General features: G+C 42.8%; 1 protein-coding gene across 1 annotated transcript in view; it reads left to right on the forward strand.

Moving 5' to 3' along the window:
- Positions 1-24,213, forward strand: part of kif21b (kinesin family member 21B) — a 61,613-nt gene that overhangs the window by 8,576 nt on the left and 28,824 nt on the right. Inside the window, exons 2-18 of the mRNA XM_020592982.1 lie at positions 10,518-10,740; positions 11,859-12,041; positions 12,939-13,088; positions 14,235-14,369; positions 15,358-15,537; positions 15,748-15,863; positions 16,446-16,641; positions 17,735-17,924; positions 18,104-18,167; positions 18,470-18,700; positions 19,552-19,675; positions 19,756-19,891; positions 20,246-20,434; positions 20,516-20,715; positions 20,811-20,918; positions 23,214-23,530; positions 23,846-24,029. Coding sequence (XP_020448638.1) covers positions 10,518-10,740; positions 11,859-12,041; positions 12,939-13,088; positions 14,235-14,369; positions 15,358-15,537; positions 15,748-15,863; positions 16,446-16,641; positions 17,735-17,924; positions 18,104-18,167; positions 18,470-18,700; positions 19,552-19,675; positions 19,756-19,891; positions 20,246-20,434; positions 20,516-20,715; positions 20,811-20,918; positions 23,214-23,530; positions 23,846-24,029 — 2,926 coding nt within the window. The remainder of the gene's footprint in view (positions 1-10,517; positions 10,741-11,858; positions 12,042-12,938; positions 13,089-14,234; positions 14,370-15,357; positions 15,538-15,747; positions 15,864-16,445; positions 16,642-17,734; positions 17,925-18,103; positions 18,168-18,469; positions 18,701-19,551; positions 19,676-19,755; positions 19,892-20,245; positions 20,435-20,515; positions 20,716-20,810; positions 20,919-23,213; positions 23,531-23,845; positions 24,030-24,213) is intronic.

The raw sequence follows: 24,213 nt of genomic DNA on the forward strand, positions 1-24,213 counted from the left end.
AGCTCTGGTGATGTGGACTGATATGCCCCCGTGACAATGAGAGCTGAATGATGGTTAGTGGTCAAAGGTTTGGCTCTTACTGAGTGGCACAGTTTATGCTGAGATGATCAGCACTGACTAGGGAACTTGTTCAGGTAAATCACAGACCTCTAAATGTCTCAAATATCCCACTCTTAACCACTGACCTCTCATTTTATCTGTCTTGTGCTGGTTTGTTGTCATGGGTTATTGATGGCTGTTTGTTCATTCTGTCAATTACAAGGACAATAGACAATAGATTGGCCTTAAACCTGTTGGAGATGGTGAGTTCCAGCTCAGTTCCTTTTTGAACGGTCGGCCTATAACTTTTTCCAGACAGTGTAGGACAGCTCTGTCCTTGAAGTGGGGCTCAGTTAAGAAAACAGTCATGTGTTAACATCGATGAACCAGTTTGCTCTTCTGTGCTCCTGCATGTGACACTGCATACTAACACAATCAGTCAAGCCAAGGAGCACAGCGGACATGAGCCGTGCTCTCCCCGTTTTGCTGGTTACCAACCGGCAGCAGTGCCTCGGGCTACAGGGTCGCCAGTCTTGTATTGCATGTTCTGTGTGGTGGTGAATAAACTGTTTCTACAACAGTAGAGTAACGGGTCACTAGACAGTACTCGGAGGACGCAAACCTCCTCCAGGGCAGCTCACGCTCTATAATGCCATTATGCATAAAAGCAATATTCCCATGCTAGTTTGACCCTCATAATATGAATCCTTGACCATGAAAACCTACCCCTAGCATCTGGAATCACAATGATATCATTAGTAGTTTGAAAGTTATTCAAGAAAAATGATATAGAGTGGCATAGTAGTGATTCCTACAATCTGGAACTGAGTTAGCATTTTTGTACTTCTGGTTCCCTCACCCTTAAGCCAGCAAGTTTTTGAATGGGCTTTTGGTTAGACGCCTGAAATAAGGTCTGTGGGTAACACAAAACATGTTCACGTTTTGTTCTATGACACAAAATAGACCACTAAATACCCTACTTGAGAGTTGTAAATGCTTTTACGTGTCTTTAAAAAGGTGGTTGCTAACAAGTGGCTAAAATAGATCACAGAGGCTGTCTGGGATATTAAACATCATGCCAAACATGGAGACTAGGATTTTTTTGGTGATGCTGAAGTCATTGGACTGCGGTGTAGTTTGTTCATAGCTTAACAGTAGCTTTTGTGTTTCTGTCAGTTGTATTTGGGCTTCAAACATCATAAAAAGTGATGCTGACTTGTTAAGATTGTCTTGCTGAACAAAATGCACAGGCATGGTGTTATCAGCCGACTTCCTTGCATCCCCATGTACTTCATCACTGCTTCGGTTTGTTGTTCATATTAGTGCTTTCTCTGCTGAGCCAGCCACTTAACCTTTATTACCCTGCTGCTTTCCTCTACTCATCTTTTTTCCCAGGTATTCTGTTGCCCTAAATCAGAGGCCAGGGTCATGGCATTTCTCACTCCACCTTCACTTTTATTGGATGCCAGGTAGTTTCATTTGTAGCTAACATGACCATACCTCGCCAGGGACAAGGCACAGTCAGATGCTGATTCTGCACACATGCACACACTCTCACCTTGGTGAAAGTGTGTGTGTTTGGCTAGCAGCCCGTTGGCCTGCTGTAATGTCGGGCCCATGTGGAGGATTGAAGACTGAAGCGAGAGACAGATTTTGTAGTAAATGGCCTGCTTCCATTACCGTATGAGAGACTGTGCGTTATTACACTCACAAGACCAGTTACTGAACTGATTACTGTAAGAGCGTGGACATTATGGGAGAGTGTCTTAGATTGGATTGCGATGCATAGAGCAGCAGACGATGGAGAGATGAGAAGGTCGACCGGAGGGAGAGACAGTTGATGGTTTAACATTCGGAGTAAGTGCAGACAGCCGATCCAGGAAATCAATGGGAGCACTGATTAAATGGGCAGCAGGACAGAAATGCCTGCTGCAGCTCAGTCATCAAAAGTGGTGCCTTTCAGCAGCGCTGGCTCAGTGTTTCATGAATGAGGCGGGTATTACAGTAACTCTTTGAATAGGGTTTAATAAAAACTTTAAGACACATGACGTTCATTAGTGCTGAATGCACATTAAGATGAGGAATTGCAATCAGAAGTCTTACTTTCTAAGTAAACAATTTACTACTTGTGCATAACACTAATTTACTGTAAATATCCCTGATGAATGTGATGTATTTTAAAATGTTGAAGAGGTGCCCAGTATGAAGATATACTGAGAATGGCTTGTCCTAAAGCCATGGTAGTGGTGGCCCCCCACTTTGGTTTAATCTTAAATATCTCAGCAAGTACTGGATGGAATTCTCGCCATATCTCAGAAATGACTTGAGAGGATTTCAGCAAATATGGCACAAACATCCACTCCAGGATGAACCGATTGGATTTTGGTGATCCAGGGTCAAAGGTCAAGCTCTTAATAGCTAAAAAATGTAATGCCATTAACTGTTATGAAGAAAGATAAAAACGAAGTTTATCAAAAGTACAAATTAGGTTTTATGTCTGCCTTCCATGTGTGCCACTGTATCTACAAATAGGTTCACTTTTGATACTTACGGGGTCTTGTCCAGTTGTGACCTTAGCAGCCAGTGGACCGTTACCCCTCCAGCCACCGCTGTACCCTGGGACCTCTCTTGTTTCATTCCATAGTCACTGATATTCCCAGAGCTCCTAATGCAAAATGGGCCAAAATCTTTCAGTTCTCCGGGCTTTTCATGTCAAACATGTGACAATATCCATGAATTGCCATTTTATCCCCCGTCTACCGTTCTTGTTCTCATTTCCCCTTTTCCCTTCGGCTTTCACTTTGTTTGACTCTTTTGAGCTCTGAATAAGAAACAGGCAGATACAGTTATAGAGCATCTGAGAGAGAAACTGTTCAAAGAGCACTAATCTGGTCGACCTCAACATCTTTTGAGAAGATTTGTATCAGGTGTACGTCGTGACAAAGGCAGCTATAACGTGTGGTAGGCTTCCAAACTGTTACGCTTTTCCCAGTGGTATATGGAATGTGCAGGAATAAAATGTACTGTAACTGAATAAAATAAGAGGGGACTTTTTAATTTTGTTGCTGTATATAAAGTGACATAAAAATCACCACAATTACTGGCTAGTCTCACATTGTGATGTAATTATTATTACAGTGAAAATGATAAATGAAGACCCTGAAGGGGCTCAAGATGCTGCCCATTGATTTAGACAAGGGAGTCAGTAAGAAGTGTTTTCCAGTAAGAAAAGATGGTATAAAACAACTTGAATTTCTTTATTTTTAAGGCAAGGACAGCTGTGTAGAGAACTGGGAATTTCACATTTATTTGGCAACGGTTCAAGAAGCAGTTTCATTATCATGTTCATTTTAAGGTCAATTCTAATGATTTGTTTGGTAAATGAAGACGTTTGCTATGTTTGTGAATTATTTCATGGAAAAGCTGTTAGAATTTTTGAGAAATTGAGCCCAGGGTGTGTGTGTGTGTGTGTGTGTGTGTGTGTGTGGATGGGCGCTGACAGTGCGGGGGGGTTGGGGTGCAGAGCGATCGCTGACAGTGCGGTGGGGTTGTGGTGCAGAGCGATCAGCAGCGATGATTCATGAAGCAGATCAGAAACCCACATGGCCGCCACAGACGTGCACTGACAGGCTTGGAATTAGAGGGAAGCACCTCTTTGACTCAGTTAATGATCTTTAGAAGAATTAAAAATGCCTTTGACACTACTGGAAAACTTGACATGCAATGCATCACAAAACAGTTGCTGTTTTTTTTTTTTTTTTTTTGTAGAAATATAGAATTGGTTTTATTTCTAACACTCAGTTAATGTTCTTAGAGTGGACGGCTTACCATCAGCGCACAAGGCTGGCATCTATTAACACTACTAGTCGAAGGTTTTAGCACACCCCAATTTTTCCAGTTTTTATTGACAAGTTCAAGTCCTGGCTTTGCACCGATGATGAGCTGTTAGACAACATTGTGTTAGGGACATTGCGGGTTCATTATTTAGGAGACCGTGGCCACTACATGAGAACCTCATCTAAAGTAACACTCATTATACAAAGGAAATGAGGTGTGAAAGAGAGGCAGAGAGGATGCGATAACAGCATTTACACCTGCCATTATTCTGTTGAGTGGTTATTAATGAATGGGATGACAACAGGGTGATATTAAGTCTCACTACCTCTGGAGAAGAGTGGGGGGAGACCAGGGCATCATGTTGGGGCAGGGTTTGGTTTTAGGAAACAAATGCAGTACATCTAATAAAACAGAAAAATGATGTTATTTCATCCAGTTATTCCTGTGGGCAGAGATTTGTTTTGTGTCCCGGCCTTTGGGCTGAAAGCAGCTGTTTGCAGGATGCAACACTGATGACAGCAGAACACAATAGCACTAAGCTGAAAGACACTAAAAAAGTTCCTGGACCCAAGGAAACATACTGACATGGATGACCACCCTCGCATTATAAACTTAGTTCATCAGCTTTTGGTGTAAAAAAAAAAAAAAAATTGATGAGTGGAGCTTCAGTACTCAAACATGCTGACGCTGTAATTGTCACCGCATTTAGCTTTTGTTAATGAGTCGTTTGTGTGTGGACACTCACATTAGTTCTGCTTGATTGCATTCATCTGCCTCACACATCTGTATGTTTGTGACCTTCCAGACATTGCATGTGTGTATAGGTAAGCCCTGCTGTGTGTGTGTGTGTGTGTGTGCGCGCACAGGGTGGGAAAATAATGGGAAAATAAAAAACATGAAGGTCCTCATCAGTCAAGCCAGTCCGGCCTCTCATTCATGAGAGGAACTATAGAGGCACCTGGACAATCTGAGATCGGCGCACATCTCAATTTGCAAAGCCTGTTGCTAAAAGCACAACATCAGTCCTAATCCTTTGCCTCCCTGTACATGCCTTACTGTGTAAACATGGTTTGCCGCTGTATCTTCCGTGCTTTAGCGCTGATTTTCCTCTTTACAGAACAGTAAGTCGCCTGTAGAGCTTTTATTCTGCACCTGTCAGTGCAACTTTTCCTGGATGGCAGACTGACTGTTGAGATGTGTGTCAACAGAGGAAGTGTGCGTTTACATTTAAAGCTGTTGATGTGAAATGGACACAAGCGTGTTGGTGTGTGACAGCAAATGATGGCTACACAGTATGTTTTTCCATTATTTGGATGATATTTGATTGATAGACAGAAAAGGACCCAGAGGGAAAGGAAGCGAGGCAGCAAGGTGAAGGTCCACATTAGCGATTAGGCTCTGCTGTTATCAGAAGAAAAAGGAAATGGAACAGGTCCCTCCACCGCTGCTGTCATTCAAGTGTTTGTCCTGAGCGCCTGTTTTCACTGGCAACAAACTCAGGGAGGGCTGCAAAACAGGCAGAGGTATGAGCATAAAGACAAGGGCGCAGAAACAAAAGAAGAGCCAAATCATGTTTGTACAGTGATGATGGAGCTAGAGAGATAAATAACAGGGAAAGGAGGACTTGTTTAATTAGCGCTTGATTGAGACATTTGATGAGAGTAGATGTTGTCCTCTGATAAATGGACAGAGTGTGAAAGGAAACATGGAGGCAGTGGCTGACGTCCTCCGCTGGCTCAGTGCCAGGGACGAGACAAGAGAGCTCTGACACACAGCTCTGGAGAATACGATTAACTGTCTCTGTGTGTGTCTAGTGTGTGTGTAGTGTGGTTTTACTCAAGTGTTTACACTAGAGAAATGAGCTCTGTGGCGATCACTGGCCTCTTCTTTGAAAGTTGAATTGAGCATGAACACACACACACACACACACACACACACACACACACACAGAGGCACACACAGGCATTACTGGCCTGATCTTATTTGTACTCTGGGCTCATGGTAACAGACTTGGCATTTGGTCCAGGCTATTTTCTGGATTGTGATTGCATAGTAGGTCAGCAGTTGAGTTTCAGGTGAGGATGACTGAACAATTGGGCATAATTGTGTATTAACATTTGTAATTTGACACTTGCACACCATGAGCAAGACACCATTATACTGTTACAAACAGAAACATATGCTCACACACCCGCTCTGTTTTCATTCTTTGTGGGGACTTTACATTGACTTACATTCATTTCCTGTAGACTTGTCCTAACCTTAACCTTAACCACTACTTGCCTAATTTTAACCCTCACCCTAACACTTAAACCATGTTGCCACCTAAAGATTCATACACACACACACACACACACAGAGCTGTTGCACATTAGGAGTCTGTGTGCAGTTTGTGCAGTTCCCAAGGAAACTGGGCTCTCCTAAAGTGTGCCAGCTGAAGGGGAAAAATCTGGAAACTAGCCTGAACATTCAGTGGGTGTGTGTGTGTGTGTGCACCTTTTATTACACTGTAGGGACCAAGACCTGTTTACACTCTCACACTGTCCTTGTGAGGACCAGATACAGGTCCCCACCATATACATCACTGAATTTTAGGCTGAGGTTAAGGTTAACCAAGTAGTGGTTACGGTTTAGGATAAGTCTCTTGGAAATGAATGATGTCCCCACCAGAAAAATATGGTCTTAAGAGAAGTGCGTGTACATAAAAATATTGTGGCACTAAGGAAATTGTTCCATCATATTAGAAAAGTTTTTTGACACTGTAACGAGAAGAAGCTGATCTCCAGTGTGTGATGTGAGCTTTGATGGGTTATGGACGCAGCCTCTCTGCTACTTCACAGCAGTTGTAGGACACCCTGCTTAGTGTCTCCACATGTCCAAGTATAGGACGCAGTGCCATCGAGTTTTTCCCCCCATGCTGGGCTGTAAATCAAAGGCTTAAACACACCTGTCTTATTTAAATCCATTCATACTTTCTAAAAATAGTTTTATAGCACTACAGTTTGGTGTCAAAAGCCAGATTCTGATGAGAGATGCTGTAAATGTCAAAGGTCAGCGTCCTGACAGGGATGCTGCCTCCCTCATGATGCAGATGACTTCACTCTCCAGTCACACGTCAGTGACTTTTGCCACCAGCAGGAGTTTGATATTGCAATCACTCATGTGTGCGTGTGTGTTTTGTCGGGGCTGGTCCTAATTAGCACCGTTGAGTTGGATAATTATTGTAATAAGTGAATTCCCTCCGAGTATGTGGTTAATGAGATTCCCCAGCTATGTGTTTGCAAGTCTGGGTTTGGAGTTTCTAACAGAACACTGCAGTGTTTGCACCTCACATCTATCTGTGCATGACGAGTTTATATATGTAGCAGTACAGGTGTGTCTTTCACTCTCTGGGTATTTGTGCAAAGATGAGAAGAGGCACCTTAATTTCAAGGTTCATTTACTGTAACCTGTGTCTCTCCCACAGTCTGCTTTTCTGTGTCTCTCTCTATGCATCATACAGACACTTAATCATGATGTTATGGGCTATTTTTAGCTGCTAAATGTCCTGTAGTGGGTGCGCAGTCTGAGTCTGGATCTTTGTGTGTGTGGTGTTTGCTGCCCCGATCAATTTTATGGATCTGATCTTTTGCTGGCATAGCTGGCTTAAATGTTCATTCATCTGAGCCCCTTTGTGTGTGTGTGTGTGTGTGTGTGTGTGTGTGTGTGTGTGTGTGTGTGTGTGTGTGTGTGTGTGTGTGTGCGCTGATTATTTATCACTGTTCCATTTCTGCTCCCGGTGGATCAATGGCAGGCTGTCATTGTTGATGTTGTGTCTTCTTTGTATGCGTGCGCCACACACTTGTCTATTCTGTGATGCAGAGCTTGACATGACTTGCTGGAATTCAGTCGCTCTGGTCTTTTTGTTCTTCCTCTGTGTGACGATGGAGAGAAAGAGGGAGGACACTCAGAAGCAGCGAGTAAAGCATAAAATCTCAACACAGATTAGGTAAAACTTTGGCCTGCAGCCAATCGGTACATTCATTTTTGTTTAAGAATTTTGTTATATTTTTTGATTCATGGTTAAAAAAAAATAGTGAAACACATCCATCAGACCTTCAACCTGTAACCAAAGACTGTTTGGTATTTATCTAGATAACTTAACTTAAATAGTGAATTGATTATCAAAATTATTGATTAATCCACCCCGGAACTATGTCCATACAGATCAAACAAGTCTAAATATGGTCCACTAGACAAAAGCATGCTAAATTCACACAAAATAATTTAAACAAACGCTGAATATACAAATCAGAAAGATGCTTAATAATCGGTCTGAACTGAGCCGGTGGACCAGTCAACCAACCACCTGGTCACATCCACAACCAGGCCCACAAAATGACCTTGTAATAATGATTTATGGAATGCTTGAGAAATAAAACCTAAACCCAGTGTTAAACTGTGCTGTTAATTGGTTTTCTGAATTGAGGTTTGACAGACACACAAATTCAGCAGAGATGATCACTGAGGGGAGGTAGAACCAGAAATGCACATACTGTGTGCAGGAAACACGCCAAGACAAAGTACACACCAAGTATTGCTTGGATGTTCTTTTGTACTGGGAGTGATGATGAAAAGTTAATGGGAAAAGGACTGAGGATTACAGAATGTCTCAGAGCCATAGGTGTGCAGCCAGCGCGCTCCTGCTTAGCCATAGACACTCACTGTGGTAATAACTGGTTTAAATGGCATTAATATGGGATGTGTGGTTTAGGTCCATTAATCTCAGTGTCAAGGTCACTAATAAAAGAGACTCATTTGTCTGCAGCTGCTTTCTGGGTCCACTGTCGTAAGCTGGTCTGGGTTAGTGGACCACTCTTAACGTCTTTACTTCCTTCCTGGAAGACCCCTTCAAGGCCTAAAAGAGGGCCAGAAATGCTGTTGTCAGCTGTGTGTGTTCTGTAGCACCATAAAGAGACATGTGGTGAAGGGATTACTGTGTGAGTGTTAGTGGTGGGTGTAGTTCTTAATGCATGCTTGACAGGAACCATGTGTGAACCGAAGATAGTAGAATAGCTCCTTTCTGAAATGTGTGTGTGTGTATACGGTATTTGTTTTTAGAGGAGCTGTATGTGTCTTTGTGGTGTGGGTATTAACCCTACAGCAGCTGTATGTGTCTGTTGGGGGTTTTGTTGCTTTGAATGGCTTTATACAACGTGTGTGTCGCAGCATCCCAGAGGGAGCTTCCAGTGTGGTCTCAGTGAGTAGAGGAGCTGATTTGCATCCCCTGAAGACTGAACCAGGGGTTTTAGCATGTGGAGATGTGGACCAAGTGTTCCCATACTGCTGCCTCATGGCCTTTCCTGCAGCTTAAAGTGATTACCTCCCCACTGCATCCACATTGTACCTCTGAAAGATTAACACTGGACCTTGTGACAGTTCTTCTATTTTATGTACATTGCATTATTCAAGAGCATTAGAAACCCTAGTTTTCTTCACAATGTTTTTTTTCTGCTGTATCTCCATTAATCAGCCGTCTTGTTAGAAATGCTCTGGTAGGGAGGTGAGTGAGTAAAAAATGACGGACCCAGGTAGCTGACTTCGGTGCAAGAAGTGCTCTATTTATTTACAGTGACGATAAATATGTGTACAACCAGGTGAAGGAATACGGAGCAGAATTGGGTGTCGACGTGAAGCAGGTGTGTCAGATAAAGAAATCAGGGGTAAGGGAGCTAAAATAGAGGGAGAGAAGTGAGAGAGGCGGGTGCAGCCGGGCAAACCTGACAACGTCTTGCCTGTGAAATTTTCTGCCGTTCCACTGGCAAACACATTAAAAAGATCTAAATTTAAATTCCCAGCCCTCATTCTGTCATGAGTGCAGAAATGTTCCCGCACAGTGGCTGCTTCCCTTTGGACTCGGAGATTATTTTACAACTTGGACATCAGGCGAAAGCGTTTAATCCAGAGCAACAGGATTAACGGCCTCTGTAATAATGATTTATGGGCCACAGTTTGCCTTATCACCATCAGTGTGGCCCTACTTGCAAGACTTTTTCTCAGAGTTGTCTCAGAATTTCTAAATCTACAGCACAAGCTAGTGTGTGTTGATACATGCGCTTTGTTCTTGGGGTTGTTATGGATTTCAGCTGCCCTAGCAGTTTTAGCTGTCCTTTGTGAATCCAACAGTGTTAGAGGAGTCAGGCATCATTTTGTGGATTAGAAGTGATGTTTACAGACCCAGGTCTTGTGTGAGCAGTGATCGCCAAGATTTAAAGAAACGCTTCACCTCATCACCAACTGTATATTCTCAAAACACTTAGTGTGGATTCACAGCAGTTAGTGCATTACAATAAGCCATTTAATGGTGAAGTGAATGTCCCAAAATGTTCTTAATGTCATTATCACAGAAGGAGCAAAACATTTATTTCATAAACAGATTTTTACTATTTTTCAGTCTTGGCTTAGATGTGGATCTGTATTCCTCATAATGTGCACTTACGTGCTCATGGTTCTGATTGTGACTATAAGAGGGGAGTTTGTCTGACATGTGGATCACATTGTCATTCTATATCTACATGGTGCATTAAAACAATAAAACACTTCAGTCACAATCAGCGGCCTGAGCTGTGTAACATCTCTTTTCTTCTGTCGCCTCCACCCAGGATTCGTCCTCAGATGGCCAAGGAGAAGATAGAAGGATGCCATGTGTGCACGCTGGTCACACCCGGAGAGCCACAAGTCGTCCTGGGAAAGGACAAGGCCTTCACATACGACTTTGTGTTTGATGTCGACTCGGAGCAGCACCGAATCTACCAGGCCTGTGTGGACAAGCTCATCGAGGGCTGCTTCGATGGCTACAATGCCACCGTGTTTGCTTATGGTCAGGTAAGACAGTGAGGCTTGGAAATTAACTTCAGAAACAACACAAAATGTGTCATAAAATCTTGGATCTGGATCAGATCCAGATCATCTTTTAGGGTATGATAGGCAGCTACACTGTGCATCTCACCTGAACACTTCAGGGTTCTATCTTCATTATAGGCCAAGCTACGGCAGAAAACATGCATTAAATGGAGTTTTCATTGTTAAATTTAAATGGCTGTCTGGTCTGGAATCCAGGTGAGATCCAGATGAAATTTGGTCTGGTGATCGACATCACCACGCTACATATGTGTGTCTAATTTGAAATGATTTCAAGAACTTTTGATGGAGATTGAATTTCTTAAATTCTGCCTCATGTTAAAGAGATTTTTGTGACGTTGACCTTTTTAGTCAAACTCGAATAACTTTTAGGGTCAGTCTCCACCAATGTCTGTACCAAGTATGCTGATGATCCATCCAGCTGTTTGTCTTTAATCCTGCTAAACAACAAACACACAATCTGAACCAAAAACAGAAAATCACTCACTGTACTGAAGTAGATCCCAAAGCTAATGTTGTGTCTCAAGTCTTGTATAAAATATTGTACAACAAATTTTTTTTTTGTTTACTGTTTTTACACCTTATTAAACATTTATTCTGAAATCTATCTGCAGGAAGATAGAGCAACTCTCAAGTACCGGTAGCTAGCTAGATTAGTTCGTCTTGATGATAATAATGATTAAAACTGGCATATTTTGCATAAATATGCTTTTCCTCACTCTGTAGAAAAGACCACGGCCAAAACGCTGGGTAGAAGTATCTTGTCAGAATAAAATACAGGCTCTTCCATCAAGTTATTGTCACAGAGTTTTACTTTCATGCTTTCATGCACACATTGCTTAATTTAGGTGAAAAAGAAAAAAAATGCAAAGGAAAGTTAAAAGCAAAAGCTTGTAATGTATATGCTCACCCAGACTTGCATTCAAGCACATGCACACCAACACACAGTTTACGGAAGTGTCATGAACTGTCAGTACATGCACATAAAAACAGATTACTGTACAAGAAGGTGCACAGTGTTTAGTGCACAGTGTTTAGTGGATAAAATTTGATTTCATCATGTTTGATGAAATGTGTTTCAGACGGGTTCAGGGAAGACGTACACCATGGGGACGGGCTTCGACGTGGGTCTGACCCCGCAGGAGCAGGGCATCATCCCGCGGGCTATTCACCAGCTGTTTGAGGGGATCCAGAGCAGGAGGGCGCGCGCCCAAGCGGCCGGCACACAGCCACCTGAGTTTAAAGTTAGCGCCCAGTTCCTAGAGGTGGGCAACAGAAACATGTGGGGTGAACAGTGTGGATGTATAGCAGATGTATGGCCACGCTGCAACAAATTTTTACATGCTCTCACATTTAAATAGTGCAGCATTGACAGTTGTTTGTGTGCTGGGGTAGATATTGGTTTGTATTAACTCTAAACAGATGGGACAAAACAAGGAGACAAGGGGATCATCCCCCTCTTCTACAAGCAGGAAGAGACAACCTGATGACAGATGGCCAGGAATGTCGGCTTGTGCTTTGTTGGACCTGATTAATGTCGGCCATTACCTCTAACATTATTCCTCATTAGTGTGGGGTAGAAGATGGATAAGAGTGAGGGAGGAGAGGGAGGATGCTTGTGCAGGAGCAACGAGATAATGTGACATGTATAGATTTCCTCCAGAGGTTTCTGCAAGAAAAATGCTTGGGTTGTCTTTGGGGGCAGGCAGTTTTGTGTGTGTGTGTGTGATATGATTACATTAACCGTCATTGTGTAATAACAATTTTGATGTTTCTTTCCAGCTTTCTCATTTCATGCTTTCTGCTATTAGTGCGTTTTGTGGGGTTCCAGGTCAAAGTGTTGTCTGTGTTGATGGTAAACAGACGGGGTATGTGTACATGTGTGTGTTTAGCAGTAGGTGGGAACAGATGAGCTTTCAGCTGACCTCTGTGACCTTGTGCCCTCTCTGGTTCTTGCGAGGCCATTCGCTGACTTCTGAGGCTGCAGAGTTGTTTGTACTGTAATTAAAACACAGCGCTGTGACGGAAGCAGAAAACATCTGCCTAAAAGTTGTAATCACATTTAATCATTGTCATGATGCATATGCATTGCACTTATATTGGGTGGATACAGTTACATACTGATGCATACTGTATGTGTTTGCGGCTCTTGTTTCTGGTAGTTATACAATGAAGAGATCTTAGACTTGTTTGATGGAACCAGAGATCCAGAAAGTCGGAGCAGGAAGTCCACCATTAAGATCCACGAGGACGCCAGTGGCAGCATCTACACCACCGGAGTCACGTCCAGGCTGGTCCACTCGGAGGAAGAGGTGGGCGCATGTGTTGGTGTTTGTACAGTTGTCATAGTTACACTTGATCTCTTTCAAATGTGTTGTCATCTACGTTCCCTAGACATTCTAAACCAATTACATTTCTGATAGTTTGCCATTAAAAATGTGTAAACTTCGTCTATATTATATTTGATACTTACTCAGACTTTTTTATTTATTTATTTTTAATAATGCACTCCTTGAATTTAAGTCTAATTTTAAATGCCTTTGTATTTTCCTAATTCATTGAAATTATCTAGAACATTGGAGGTTCTGTTTTAGCTTACGGTTAGAGTGATCATATATAAGGGAGTGGTATTGCATGGCAGAGGGTTAACTCTGAAGACATGACTGAGTGCTGACTCAGCATGAGAGCTGCCAGACATCTTCCAGCAGGCCTGAAAAGTCTGGCAAGTACAATCTGGTAGTCGGTTGTCAAAAACAAGAAATAGGTTGAGGACAATAAGAGAAACTTGGCTCTAACATGCTGCCTCAGCAAGATGGTTGATTTGTATTTTATTTTTTTTAAATTTGACATCAGATGTGTGAGGTTCAGCTTTCTTGAAAGACCTGTGAGTGAGTAAATGGTTGACAACATGGGGAAGCAGGTCATCAGTGACGGCCTAAAAGAAGGAGGCTGTGACAGGATGAGTAAAGCAGGAGGAACATCTGCCAGTGGAGACGTGACAAAGAGGGTAACAGAGGAGGCAGGAGGTGATTTTGGGGTAGTGTCGTAGTAAATGCCGGCTGGGACAAGACACTTGTCTACCTCTTATTCAGTTTCTTCTCACATAAGTGGCAGAGTAGAGTGAAAGATGTGAGAAAATAGTTTTATAGAAGCGGAAAAGGGAGAGGGGAGGGAAACTGACAGCCCAGAAACAGATGGGCAATGTCAAAATGGGGTGAGGGAGAAGGTAGAATTGTGGAAAGGATGGAGAGACAAAGAAGATGCAGAAAAGCTCAAAGAAACTTTTGAAGAACCAAATGTGTGGATCATGAACAGAGCACACTGTCAACAGTTATTATTTGTTGTTTTTTGTGAGTCTATGTCTTATTAACATTTTCCTTTAATTCAAAGTAAAAAGTCTAAGAGAACTAAATGGCCTTCGTATTGTGTGTGTGTGTGTGTGTGTGTGTGTGCTGCAGCTGTTACAGTGTCTGAAGCTCGGTGCTCTGTCCCGCACCACAGCCAGCACCCAGATGAATGCCCAGAGCTCCCGTTCACACGCCACTTTCACCATCCACCTCTGTCAGATGAGAGTCTGCCAGCAGCCTCAAATGGTGAGATAAGGGCTGGCGATGGAGGGGGGAGTTGGGCGTTCTTACACTTTCATTAACAACAAAAAAAGCAGTCAGAATGTGGAAAAACTACATGTATTTTGGGAAAAACAAGTAAAAGTAGGGCTGTCTCCTGAAAGTCGACTAGTTGAATCACTATTCAAGAGACCTGTCTGTCGCCTGAGGCTCTTCCAGTCAATCCTTTGTTTTTATTTTATTATATTTAATTTTTTTCAGCCAGTGTGCATTACAATAGAAGGCAGCCTCATTAGTTTGTTAACTTCTTATCCTTATTTTTGCATGCCAAGCAGCAATTTGCTGTGGCAGGGGTGGAATACCCACTTTGACGGTGATACTCTCCGATGCATGGATGTATAAGGTCCAGGGACACTATTTAGCAAATTGCTGCCCAGAATGAGGAAAAAAACAAAACAACAAAACCCACTAGGACAAGCCATTTGTACTTTATTAGAAGTGTTTTCAAACATCGTGGTCTACTTTGACAAAAGAAAAGTGTGGCTGATTTTGCGTGGCCTATGTGCGTCTGATTTGCTTGCTCATCTCCATTTGCACAACCATTTATCTTATGTTTCTGCAACATGCGTTCATCTGAACAGGACTAGGGAACTAGCAAAAATGTGCTGGCTTTGACTATTGCATCATATGCAGCTGTCCTTATTGATTTTTAAATGCTCAGAAATAAGGTTCTGTAACTCTTTTGCTTTTAAATACCCATGTTAATGTGGTTGAAATCATCACTGAAATTCATGCCAGTTGATTTTCTGACAGTTTACGCTAAAAAAGAAACGAAAAACAACAAATAGTCGAATAGTCGCACTGAAGAACTGACTGACAGATGACTGGCAAACTTCTCAGTCGGGTAAAGAAAAGAGAGAATAACACAAACAAAAGAAAATGTATTAATATGAAGACTACACAGGTATAGAAGCATTCAAAGATGAGACAATATTGTGTCGACCCCTGCGAACAGAATGGAGGAGGGGAGAACGGCGAGGTGAACGGTGTGGACTCTAGCCCCATCGCCCAGCCGGAGTATGAGACACTGATGGCCAAGTTTCACTTTGTGGACCTGGCTGGCTCTGAAAGGCTCAAACGCACAGGAGCTACGGGAGATAGAGCCCGCGAAGGGATCTCTATTAACTGTGGACTGGTGAGACAGATAGAAATATAGTGTGTGTGTGTGTGTGTGTGTGTGTGTGTGTGTAAACAAAGGAAAGCATGCATCAGTTCTTCCACTGTGTGTTAGTGTGTTTAAATACTACATTTTTTTTATATGTCTTTTGTGGGTTTTTTTTAAATGCCAGCATGGTCAGACTAGTTTTAATATTTTTATGAATGACTGTGTGCATGTGTGTCGTAGCTGGCCCTGGGAAATGTGATAAGTGCTTTAGGAGATCAGACCAAGAAGGGAGGACACGTCCCCTACAGAGACTCCAAACTCACTCGTCTTCTGCAGGACTCACTGGGAGGCAACAGGTGTGCGCGCACACACACACAAACTAACAAACATAGTGTAATCCACATTCACAAAGATGATTTGTATAGTAGGAAAAAGCTCCATGTTTGGAATAATCTGAATGTTGCTGAAGATTAAAATGTTTTTTTGAAAAATGGAAAGTTAGGAAATGTAGTAATTTATTTATTGGTGCTTTGTAGAGCTGTAAAAAGTTAGTCAGAAAATGAAGCAGCTGCTATCTTGATAAGTGTGAAAAACAAAATACCGAACATATGATGGCTCCAGCTTTTCCAAGGTGATAATTAATTACTTTGCTTTACTGTATATGATATTAAACTGTCGATTTTGACTCTTGGTTGGACAAAAGACACTTGACTGTCGCATTAGCCTCTAGGAAATTATAATGTTGAACTTTTTTTGACTATGACATTTTAACAGCAAAATCATTAGTGATGAAAATGATTACTAGTTGCAGCCCTGGTTTAGTTATTGACAGTGGTTTTCTCAAGCCGTCAGTGAGACGCAGTATCAGTTGTGCTTCTGTTAACTGACAGCTCTGCTTTACCAGCTGCCCACAACCTCTGTCTTTCCTTCTCTACCAGTCGCACAGTGATGATCGCCTGCGTCAGCCCATCAGATCGAGACTTCATGGAGACCTTGAACACGCTGAAGTACGCCAACCGTGCCCGAAACATCAAAAACAAGGTGATGGTGAACCAAGACAAGACCAGCCAGCAGATCAGCGCCCTGCGTGCTGAGATAGCCCGGCTTCAGATGGAGCTGATGGAGTACAAGGCGGTGAGAAATGGAGCAGTGAATGGGAAACAGAAAGCAGGGGAGACAGAGATGCATTTGACAAAAAGATCTGAAAAACTAGAGACAAAGACAAGAGGTGATCAATGAAGGGAGTGGAGAGAGGAAAGAGAAATGGCAGCTTGAAGACGAGCACCAACACCTGGCTGTCAGTGTAAATGATGCACAGGGGTGAACTGGTGAAACTGAGGATGAAATTTAGAGTAATAACTGAGCAGGAGAAGAAGAAAGACAACACTAATTGGAGTATGAGAAGATGGTGTTGAAGGAAAAGGCCAGGAGCTTATTACTGCATCTCATTAAAGATCTTTACGGGAACACGCACACTTCCACCGCCTAAAGAAGATTAATTGGTGAAGCATCAGCATTTTTCAGTGTAATGCAGAGAAAAATTGATCCTTCAGCAGAATGTACGTGTGATTAGATGGTTTGTATGTGCACAGTGTAATGTGTTTAACCTCATATGGTCCATTATGCAGTAATATAGGCAAAATGGAGGATCATACAAGAAATTATGTGAGAAATAGGGAGAAAATGCCAAGAATGTCTGCAAAGAACGAGCCTCCACTTTTTCACCAGCTTTGACCTCCAGGGCTCCGTGAACCGAACAGTCGTTTAGCTGGCTTGCCAGTCTATTATGTGATTAAGTGGGTTACCACGGTTACTAGAGGGAAGTGAATGCGTGACTGTGACAAGGGACTGGCGGTTGACCTCGGTGTGGTAATAAGGGATGTGACGTGACTGGAGTGTGGAAGTAATGGAATGTTGGCAGAGGTTATGATATTTGTGAGCTGTGACCGGATCAATTTCAGTGTGTACTGTACACAGCACAACTTTTTTCAGTGTTCATCATTACTCAGAAAACAACAATGGTTACTTGAAGACCCACAGACCCACTCATTTTAAACGACAGCACTGTGTTTGATTGGACCGCTACATCAAGCATGTATAATTAGAATCAGTTTGTTTTTCAGATCATACTTTTGACTTTAACACTGTCTTATTTTATCCTTAAACATTCTTGGCGTTCAAGGTCCTGGTTATTTTATTCATGCGGCCTGTTTGCTTCTCTGTGTAGGGGAAGCGTGTGGCGTGTGAGGATGGTTCAGAGGGCTACAGCGACCTGTATCAGGAGACCGCCATGCTGCAGAGAGAAAATGACACACTACGCCTCAGGGTAAAAGCCATGCAGGAGACCATTGACCACCTCAACTCCCGTGTAACACATCTGCTGGCCAATGAGATCAGCGCTCTGCTGACAAAATCCAGTACGTGAGGGATATGTATAGTTACTTTAAATGTATAAAGACCATGTGAACTCTTTTTCTTAAGCTTATGATCTTAAAAATTTCTTTAATGTATCAAAAAACATTTATTCATTCCAGTCCTGATTACTTTTGCACTGAGTTTCCTGTGACCCGAGCTTCCGTTTACTTTTGACCTCTAGGTGAGGGGACTGAGGAGATCGGGATTTTAATCCAGAACTACATCCGAGAGGTTGAAGAACTGAGGTAAAACACCCTCAGCCTGATACTGGGCCAACTTATTATGTGTAGTGTCCTTGGTCAAGTTGTGTGTGTGTGTGTGTGTGTGTGTGTGTGTGTGTGTGAATGCAAAAATACTTAATGCACTTCATTGTGTAGAAAAAGTTACTATACTAATTTTATACACTGAAACAAACAGCAATAATACTTAGCTTGTGCACTTCACACTACCTGGCTTGTAACGTGTCAGTTTAAATGTTGTTGCTCATTTCAAAATGATTTTTTTTTTATGCGCATCTGACCTCTTCTTTTCTCTTCTTCCTCCTCAGAACCAAGCTTCTTGAGAGCGAGGCCATGAATGAGTCGTTGCGACAGCAGGTGACCCGGCTCTCCTCCCGTTCCCCGTTCCTTTCTTCCAGTCTCGGCCCTGCCCCCGGCCACCCCCCTGGCTCCTCCCCTGCTCCCATGTCCATGGAGGCTGAGATGACGGACGTGTTACGGCGAGCCAAGATGGACATCGAGAGGCTGAAGAAGAAGGAGAGGAGGCAGAGGAGGATGAGGTGAGGACAGGGGGACACGTTCAAGACGTTACCACAGAGTTCAGCTATTCCAGAATGCTTTTACAATATAAAACAAATCAGGACAAAGTCCCTGACAAAGCTCTTATGTCTTCACATCTCCAGAGATCTCAGCTTTATGTAAATTTAATGTCTTATTGCTTTCTCCAAGCCTTTGTCAATGAACCTGTGCTTGTTATAAAAGCCTGAGAGTATAATGAGTACATTTATTTCTGCCTGTATGCTTTTCACTCTTTATTGCCCTTCTTCTAGCCGCATTGCAAGTCGATTAGGTCTTTAGGACGGCCATCTTCTAAATAGAACTGGGATCCAGCCAGTACTGAGTAGTAATTCTGGCTTGGACACAAAAAGGTCTTAATTCAGTCTGCCAGTGGGTCATGAGAGAGAAGAGTGCACAGCCTAACAGGCTAATTGAGGTTGTAATGGGATAGAAATGGGCATAGATGTTAGTTGAGACATGGGATGGGCCACCCATCATGGATGATAAGCAGCCTTATTGTCTAAGAGGTTGCAGAGGAGAGGATAAAGTTGGTAATAAAACATAAAAACTAAAATGGCAAACTGATGGTGGATGAGCTGAAGAAGACTTTAGAAGCTAATGACTATAGAGCACTGGTTTTACTGTGAGGACATCACTGAGCAACACTCCCCAGAGCCCTAATGGTGGCTTTTAGTAGTGTGTGACATCCCATTTCCATAAAGCAGACACAGGACAATACGACTACAGGCAAACTGGATCCTACACTCATCCCTGCTAGCCTGCTAGGTTTAAGGCTTTGTGCACTGCTGTCACTACCATCTGGCTTAACCAGCATGCTTTTCTCCTGCTGCAGTCCAGAGCTAGAGAAAGGTCTGAAGAAACGAGTGAAGCTGCACACTCACGAGAACGGAGAGAGCGGTGGGAACGGGCAAAACGAACACAATGGAGAGATCGATTCAGATGACAATTGCACTGAGGTAGGTTTTATGTGCATCAACAATCTTGAGCATTTTGAACTATCTAGATTAAAGTCTAACATCCGTGTTTGTATCTGTAGGACATCATGTCTCCGCTGCAGGAGGAGAGCTGTGATGATGACGAGGGGGAAGACGAGGAGGAGGGCAGGGAAGAGGAGGACGAGTTTGACAGTGATGAGAGCTTGGTGAATTCAGACTCTGACTCGGATGAGAAAGGTATGTTTTGACAGCTGCCACTAGAGCACGGCCAGAACCTTTTATGTGCTGTTTTCTAACAGGTTGTCCTACTTTCTCTGCATCTCTTTCTGTCTCTACACCTTCAAGTCTGACAGACGAGTTATATAGAAACTGAGATAGAAAAGGGCATTTTATAAGGTAGCAGGATTTGAATCTGCAGACCTTTTGACAGATTTAAAGAAACAGCAGTCACTTTAGACCTGATGTCAGTAGGAGTAAGCAACAGACTTTGGCATGTGGCAGAACATTTTGGTAGTATTCTTAATATACAAACATACAGTATAGGATCAAAAAAATCTAGTGTGTTTCTGACTTCTGCCCCCCAACATGCAGCCAACTTCCAGGTGGACCTGGCTGATTTGACCTGCGAGATCGAGATCAAACAGAAGCTCATAGACGAGCTGGAGAACAGCCAGCGGAGGTTGCTGATGCTGAAGCTGCAGTATGAGGAGAAGCTCATCCTTCTGCAGAACAAGATCAGAGACACACAGCTGGAGAGAGACCGCGTGCTGCAGAACCTCAGTGAGCTCACTCATTTTGCTCAGTGTCATAAGGTTAAGTATGTTGAAAAGAGGTAATTAACATTACAACATGGTTGCACAGTGTCCATGGAGAACTACACAGAGGAAAAGGCCAACCGAATCAAGCAGGAGTATGAGAAGCGTCTTAAGGAGATGAACCGCGACCTAGTAAAGCTACAAGCAGCACAGAAGGAGCACGCACGTCTCCTCAAGAACCAGGGAAAGTATGAGCAGGAGCTGAAGAAACTCCAGGCCGAAGTCAATGAGATGAAGAAAGCCAAGGTAAGGGGAGGAGAAATCAGAGTCGGAACATGCATAAAACATTGAGTGGGAGTCAAAGTGCAGTTTAGGAAGCATGACCTGGCTGCTAATTCCAGGTGGCACTGATGAAGCAGATGAAAGAGGAGCAGCAGAGGAGGAGGATGGTGGAGGCTAAGAGGAACCGCGAGATTGCTCAGCTCAAGAAGGAGCAGCGACGACAGGAGGTAAGGCCTTGTTGGTGTGAGCGCGTGTGTATGATTAGGGGGATGTATTTGCTTTTGTATGTGTCATCAGTTCTTCTGATAGCATTGTTTTACTCTACACAGTTCCACTACAAATCAGATCAGATACGTCAGACTTCAGGAACATAGCAAATCAGATACGTCAGACTTCAGGAACATAAGCCAACAGTATGAGTAATGATGTTGTCATAGTCTGAATTCACATCTCACTGCTGTATTTAGAGGAGGATTCAAGCTGGTGTGTTGGCATGTACAGTGTTGACGACTGTGCAAATGCACAGTCAGGTCCTCATCTGTGTGCCAGCCTAGCACAGTGTAACCTGATTTTTGTATTGTGTGCATAATGCATACAGTGTGATGGTATCATTTTTATTTTTCGAAGATTACCACATACTGAATTTGTATCAGGGTCTATCTTTGTTTTCCGTGGAAGAGAGGTCTTACTGATGAGCATGAAAACATTTACACTGTCGTACTGTGAGCGTCATTCGTAATACTTTAATCTACAGCACCCTGTGAGGCTGTTGTACAAAAACCAGTCCTATTTACCTGAGTAATCTAATGAAAGTTTGAGCAGTAATGCAAGATGTATGTACAGTATTGTTCAAAATAATAGCAGTACAATGTGACTAACCAGAATAATCCAGGTTTTTAGTATATTTTTTATTGCTACATGGCAAACAAGTTACCAGTAGGTGCAGTAGATTCTCAGAAAGCAAACAAGACCCAGCATTCATGATATGCACGCTCTTAAGGCTGTGCAATTGGGCAATTAGTTGAAAGGGGTGTGTTCAAAAAAATAGCAGTGTCTGCCGTTGACTGTACAAACACAAAACTATTTTGTACAAACGTTTTTGTTTCTAGGATTTAGCAATCCTGTGAATCACTAAACTAATATTTAGTTGTATGACCACAGTTTTTAATAACTGCTTCACATCTGTGTGGCATGGAGTCAACCAACTTGTGGCACCTTTCAGCTGTTATTACACTCCATGATTCTTTAACAACATTCCACAATTCATTTACATTTCTTGGTTTTGCTTCAGAAACAGCATTTTTGATATCACCCCACAAGTTCTCGATTGGATTAAGGTCCGGGGATTGGGCTGGCCACTCCATAACATTAATTTTGTTGGTTTGGAACCAAGACTTTGCTCGTTTACTAGTGTGTTTGGGGTCATTGTCTTGTTGAAACAACCATTTCAAGGGCATGTCCTCTTCAGCATAAGGCAACATGACCTCTTCAAGTATTTTGACATATGCAAACTGATCCATGATCCCTGGTATGCGATAAATAGGCCCAACACCATAGTAGGAGAAACATGCCCATATCATGATGCTTGCACCACCATGCTTCACTGTCTTCACTGTGTACTGTGGCTTGAATTCAGAGTTTGGGGGTCGTCTCACAAACTGTCTGTAGCCCTTGGACCCAAAAAGAACAATTTTACTCTCATCAGTCCACAAAATGTTCCTCCATTTCTCTTTAGGCCAGTTGATTTGTTCTTTGGCAAATTGTAACCTCTTCTGCACGTGCCTTTTTTTTAACAGAGGGACTTTGCGGGGGATTCTTGAAAATAGATTAGCTTCACACAGACGTCTTCTAACTGTCACAGTACTTACAGGTAACTCCAGACTGTCTTTGATCATCCTGGAGCTGATCATTGGCTGGGCCTTTGCCATTCTGGTTATTCTTCGATCCATTTTGATGGTTGTCTTCCGTTTTCTTCCACGTCTCTCTGGTTTTGCTCTCCATTTTAAGGCATTGGAGATCATTTTAGCTGAACAGCCTATAATTTTTTGCACCTCTTTATAGGTTTTCCCCTCTCCAATCAACTTTTTAATCAAAGTACGCTGTTCTTCTGAACAATGTCTTGAACGACCCATTTTCCTCAGGCTTTCAAATGCATGTTCAACAAGTGCTGGCTTCATCCTTAAATAGGGGCCACCTGATTCACACCTGTTATTTCACAAAATTGATGACCTCACTGATTGAATGCCACACTGCTATTTTTTTAACACACCCCTTTCAACTAATTGCCCAATTGCACAGCCTTAAGAGCGTGCATATCATGAATGCTGGGTCTTGTTTGCTTTCTGAGAATCTACTGCACCTACTGGTAACTTGTTTGCCATGTAGCAATAAAAAATATACTAAAAACCTGGATTATTCTGGTTAGTCACATTGTACTGCTATTATTTTGAACAATACTGTATATTGTATGTAGACTCTACTAAACGTATTGAAGAAGAGTCTCTCTCTCTCCTGCCCATCAGTACCAGATTCGAGCGCTGGAGTCTCAGAAGCGGCAGCAGGAGCTGGTGCTGCGCAGGAAGACCCAGGAGGTGACGGCCCTACGGCGCCTTGCTAAACCTATGTCAGACCGCGTGGCTGGACGCGTGGCCCGCTGGAACCAGACTCCTCCAGCTACAGACTCTGGAGCAGAGTTGTCAACTAACACTACTGTGAGCAGCTCTGAACCTGAGACCGGGAGGACAGTGAGCGGGTTGGTGCGACAGTGGAACAACAAGAATAATGTGTTCGGATACCTGGGAGAGAGCGAGGGGAGCCTGAATGGAACCAGGGTCATTGGGTAAGATGGGTTAGGGTGGGACACATGTATTAACACTGTGTTTAATGACACTGTGTTTAATGACACTGCTACACTCTGTCAGCCTGCACAGGACCTTTTGTGTTGACCTTTAATTTTATTCAATTTCATACCTATCAGAACCTATTTTGTGAAGCATTTATTAAACCAGAGAAGACTTTTTTTAGACATTAGATGCTACTAACTTAGTTTCTGAATATGATAAAGTAGAACATATATTTTGATTTTTGTCAGGGAACTTGATTTGTAACACTGAGCTTTAAACCTCATCCCTCTCATCTCTTTGTCTCTTCTCAGCAGCAGGAAGAAGTTGCAGCGTAAACCAATAGGCCTTGGCAGCACTGGAGCAGCGGGCACAGCCAGCAGCTTCTCAAAGTCAGCCCGCCAGAAGTGGCAAGCCCTCGAGCGTCGTATCACGGACATCGTCATGCAGAGGATGACTATTGCTAACGTAGAAGCTGATATGGATCGCCTCATCAAGGTGGGTTAAAAGTGCTGTTTAAATAGTTTCTGGGGTTACACTCAATTTGGTTGCTGTAAAGTTAATCAAATCCCCCAGGTTTTTTTGTTAGCTTTTTTGATTCACTTCATCTCTGTAATTGACAACTGGAGATCTTCATAGACTCAGGCTGTTAAAATCGTGTGTGCTTTTGTATTTTTTGTCG

The sequence above is a fragment of the Monopterus albus genome, unplaced genomic scaffold (assembly GCF_001952655.1).
Source record: "Monopterus albus unplaced genomic scaffold, M_albus_1.0 scaffold18.1, whole genome shotgun sequence".
NCBI lineage: Eukaryota > Metazoa > Chordata > Actinopteri > Synbranchiformes > Synbranchidae > Monopterus > Monopterus albus.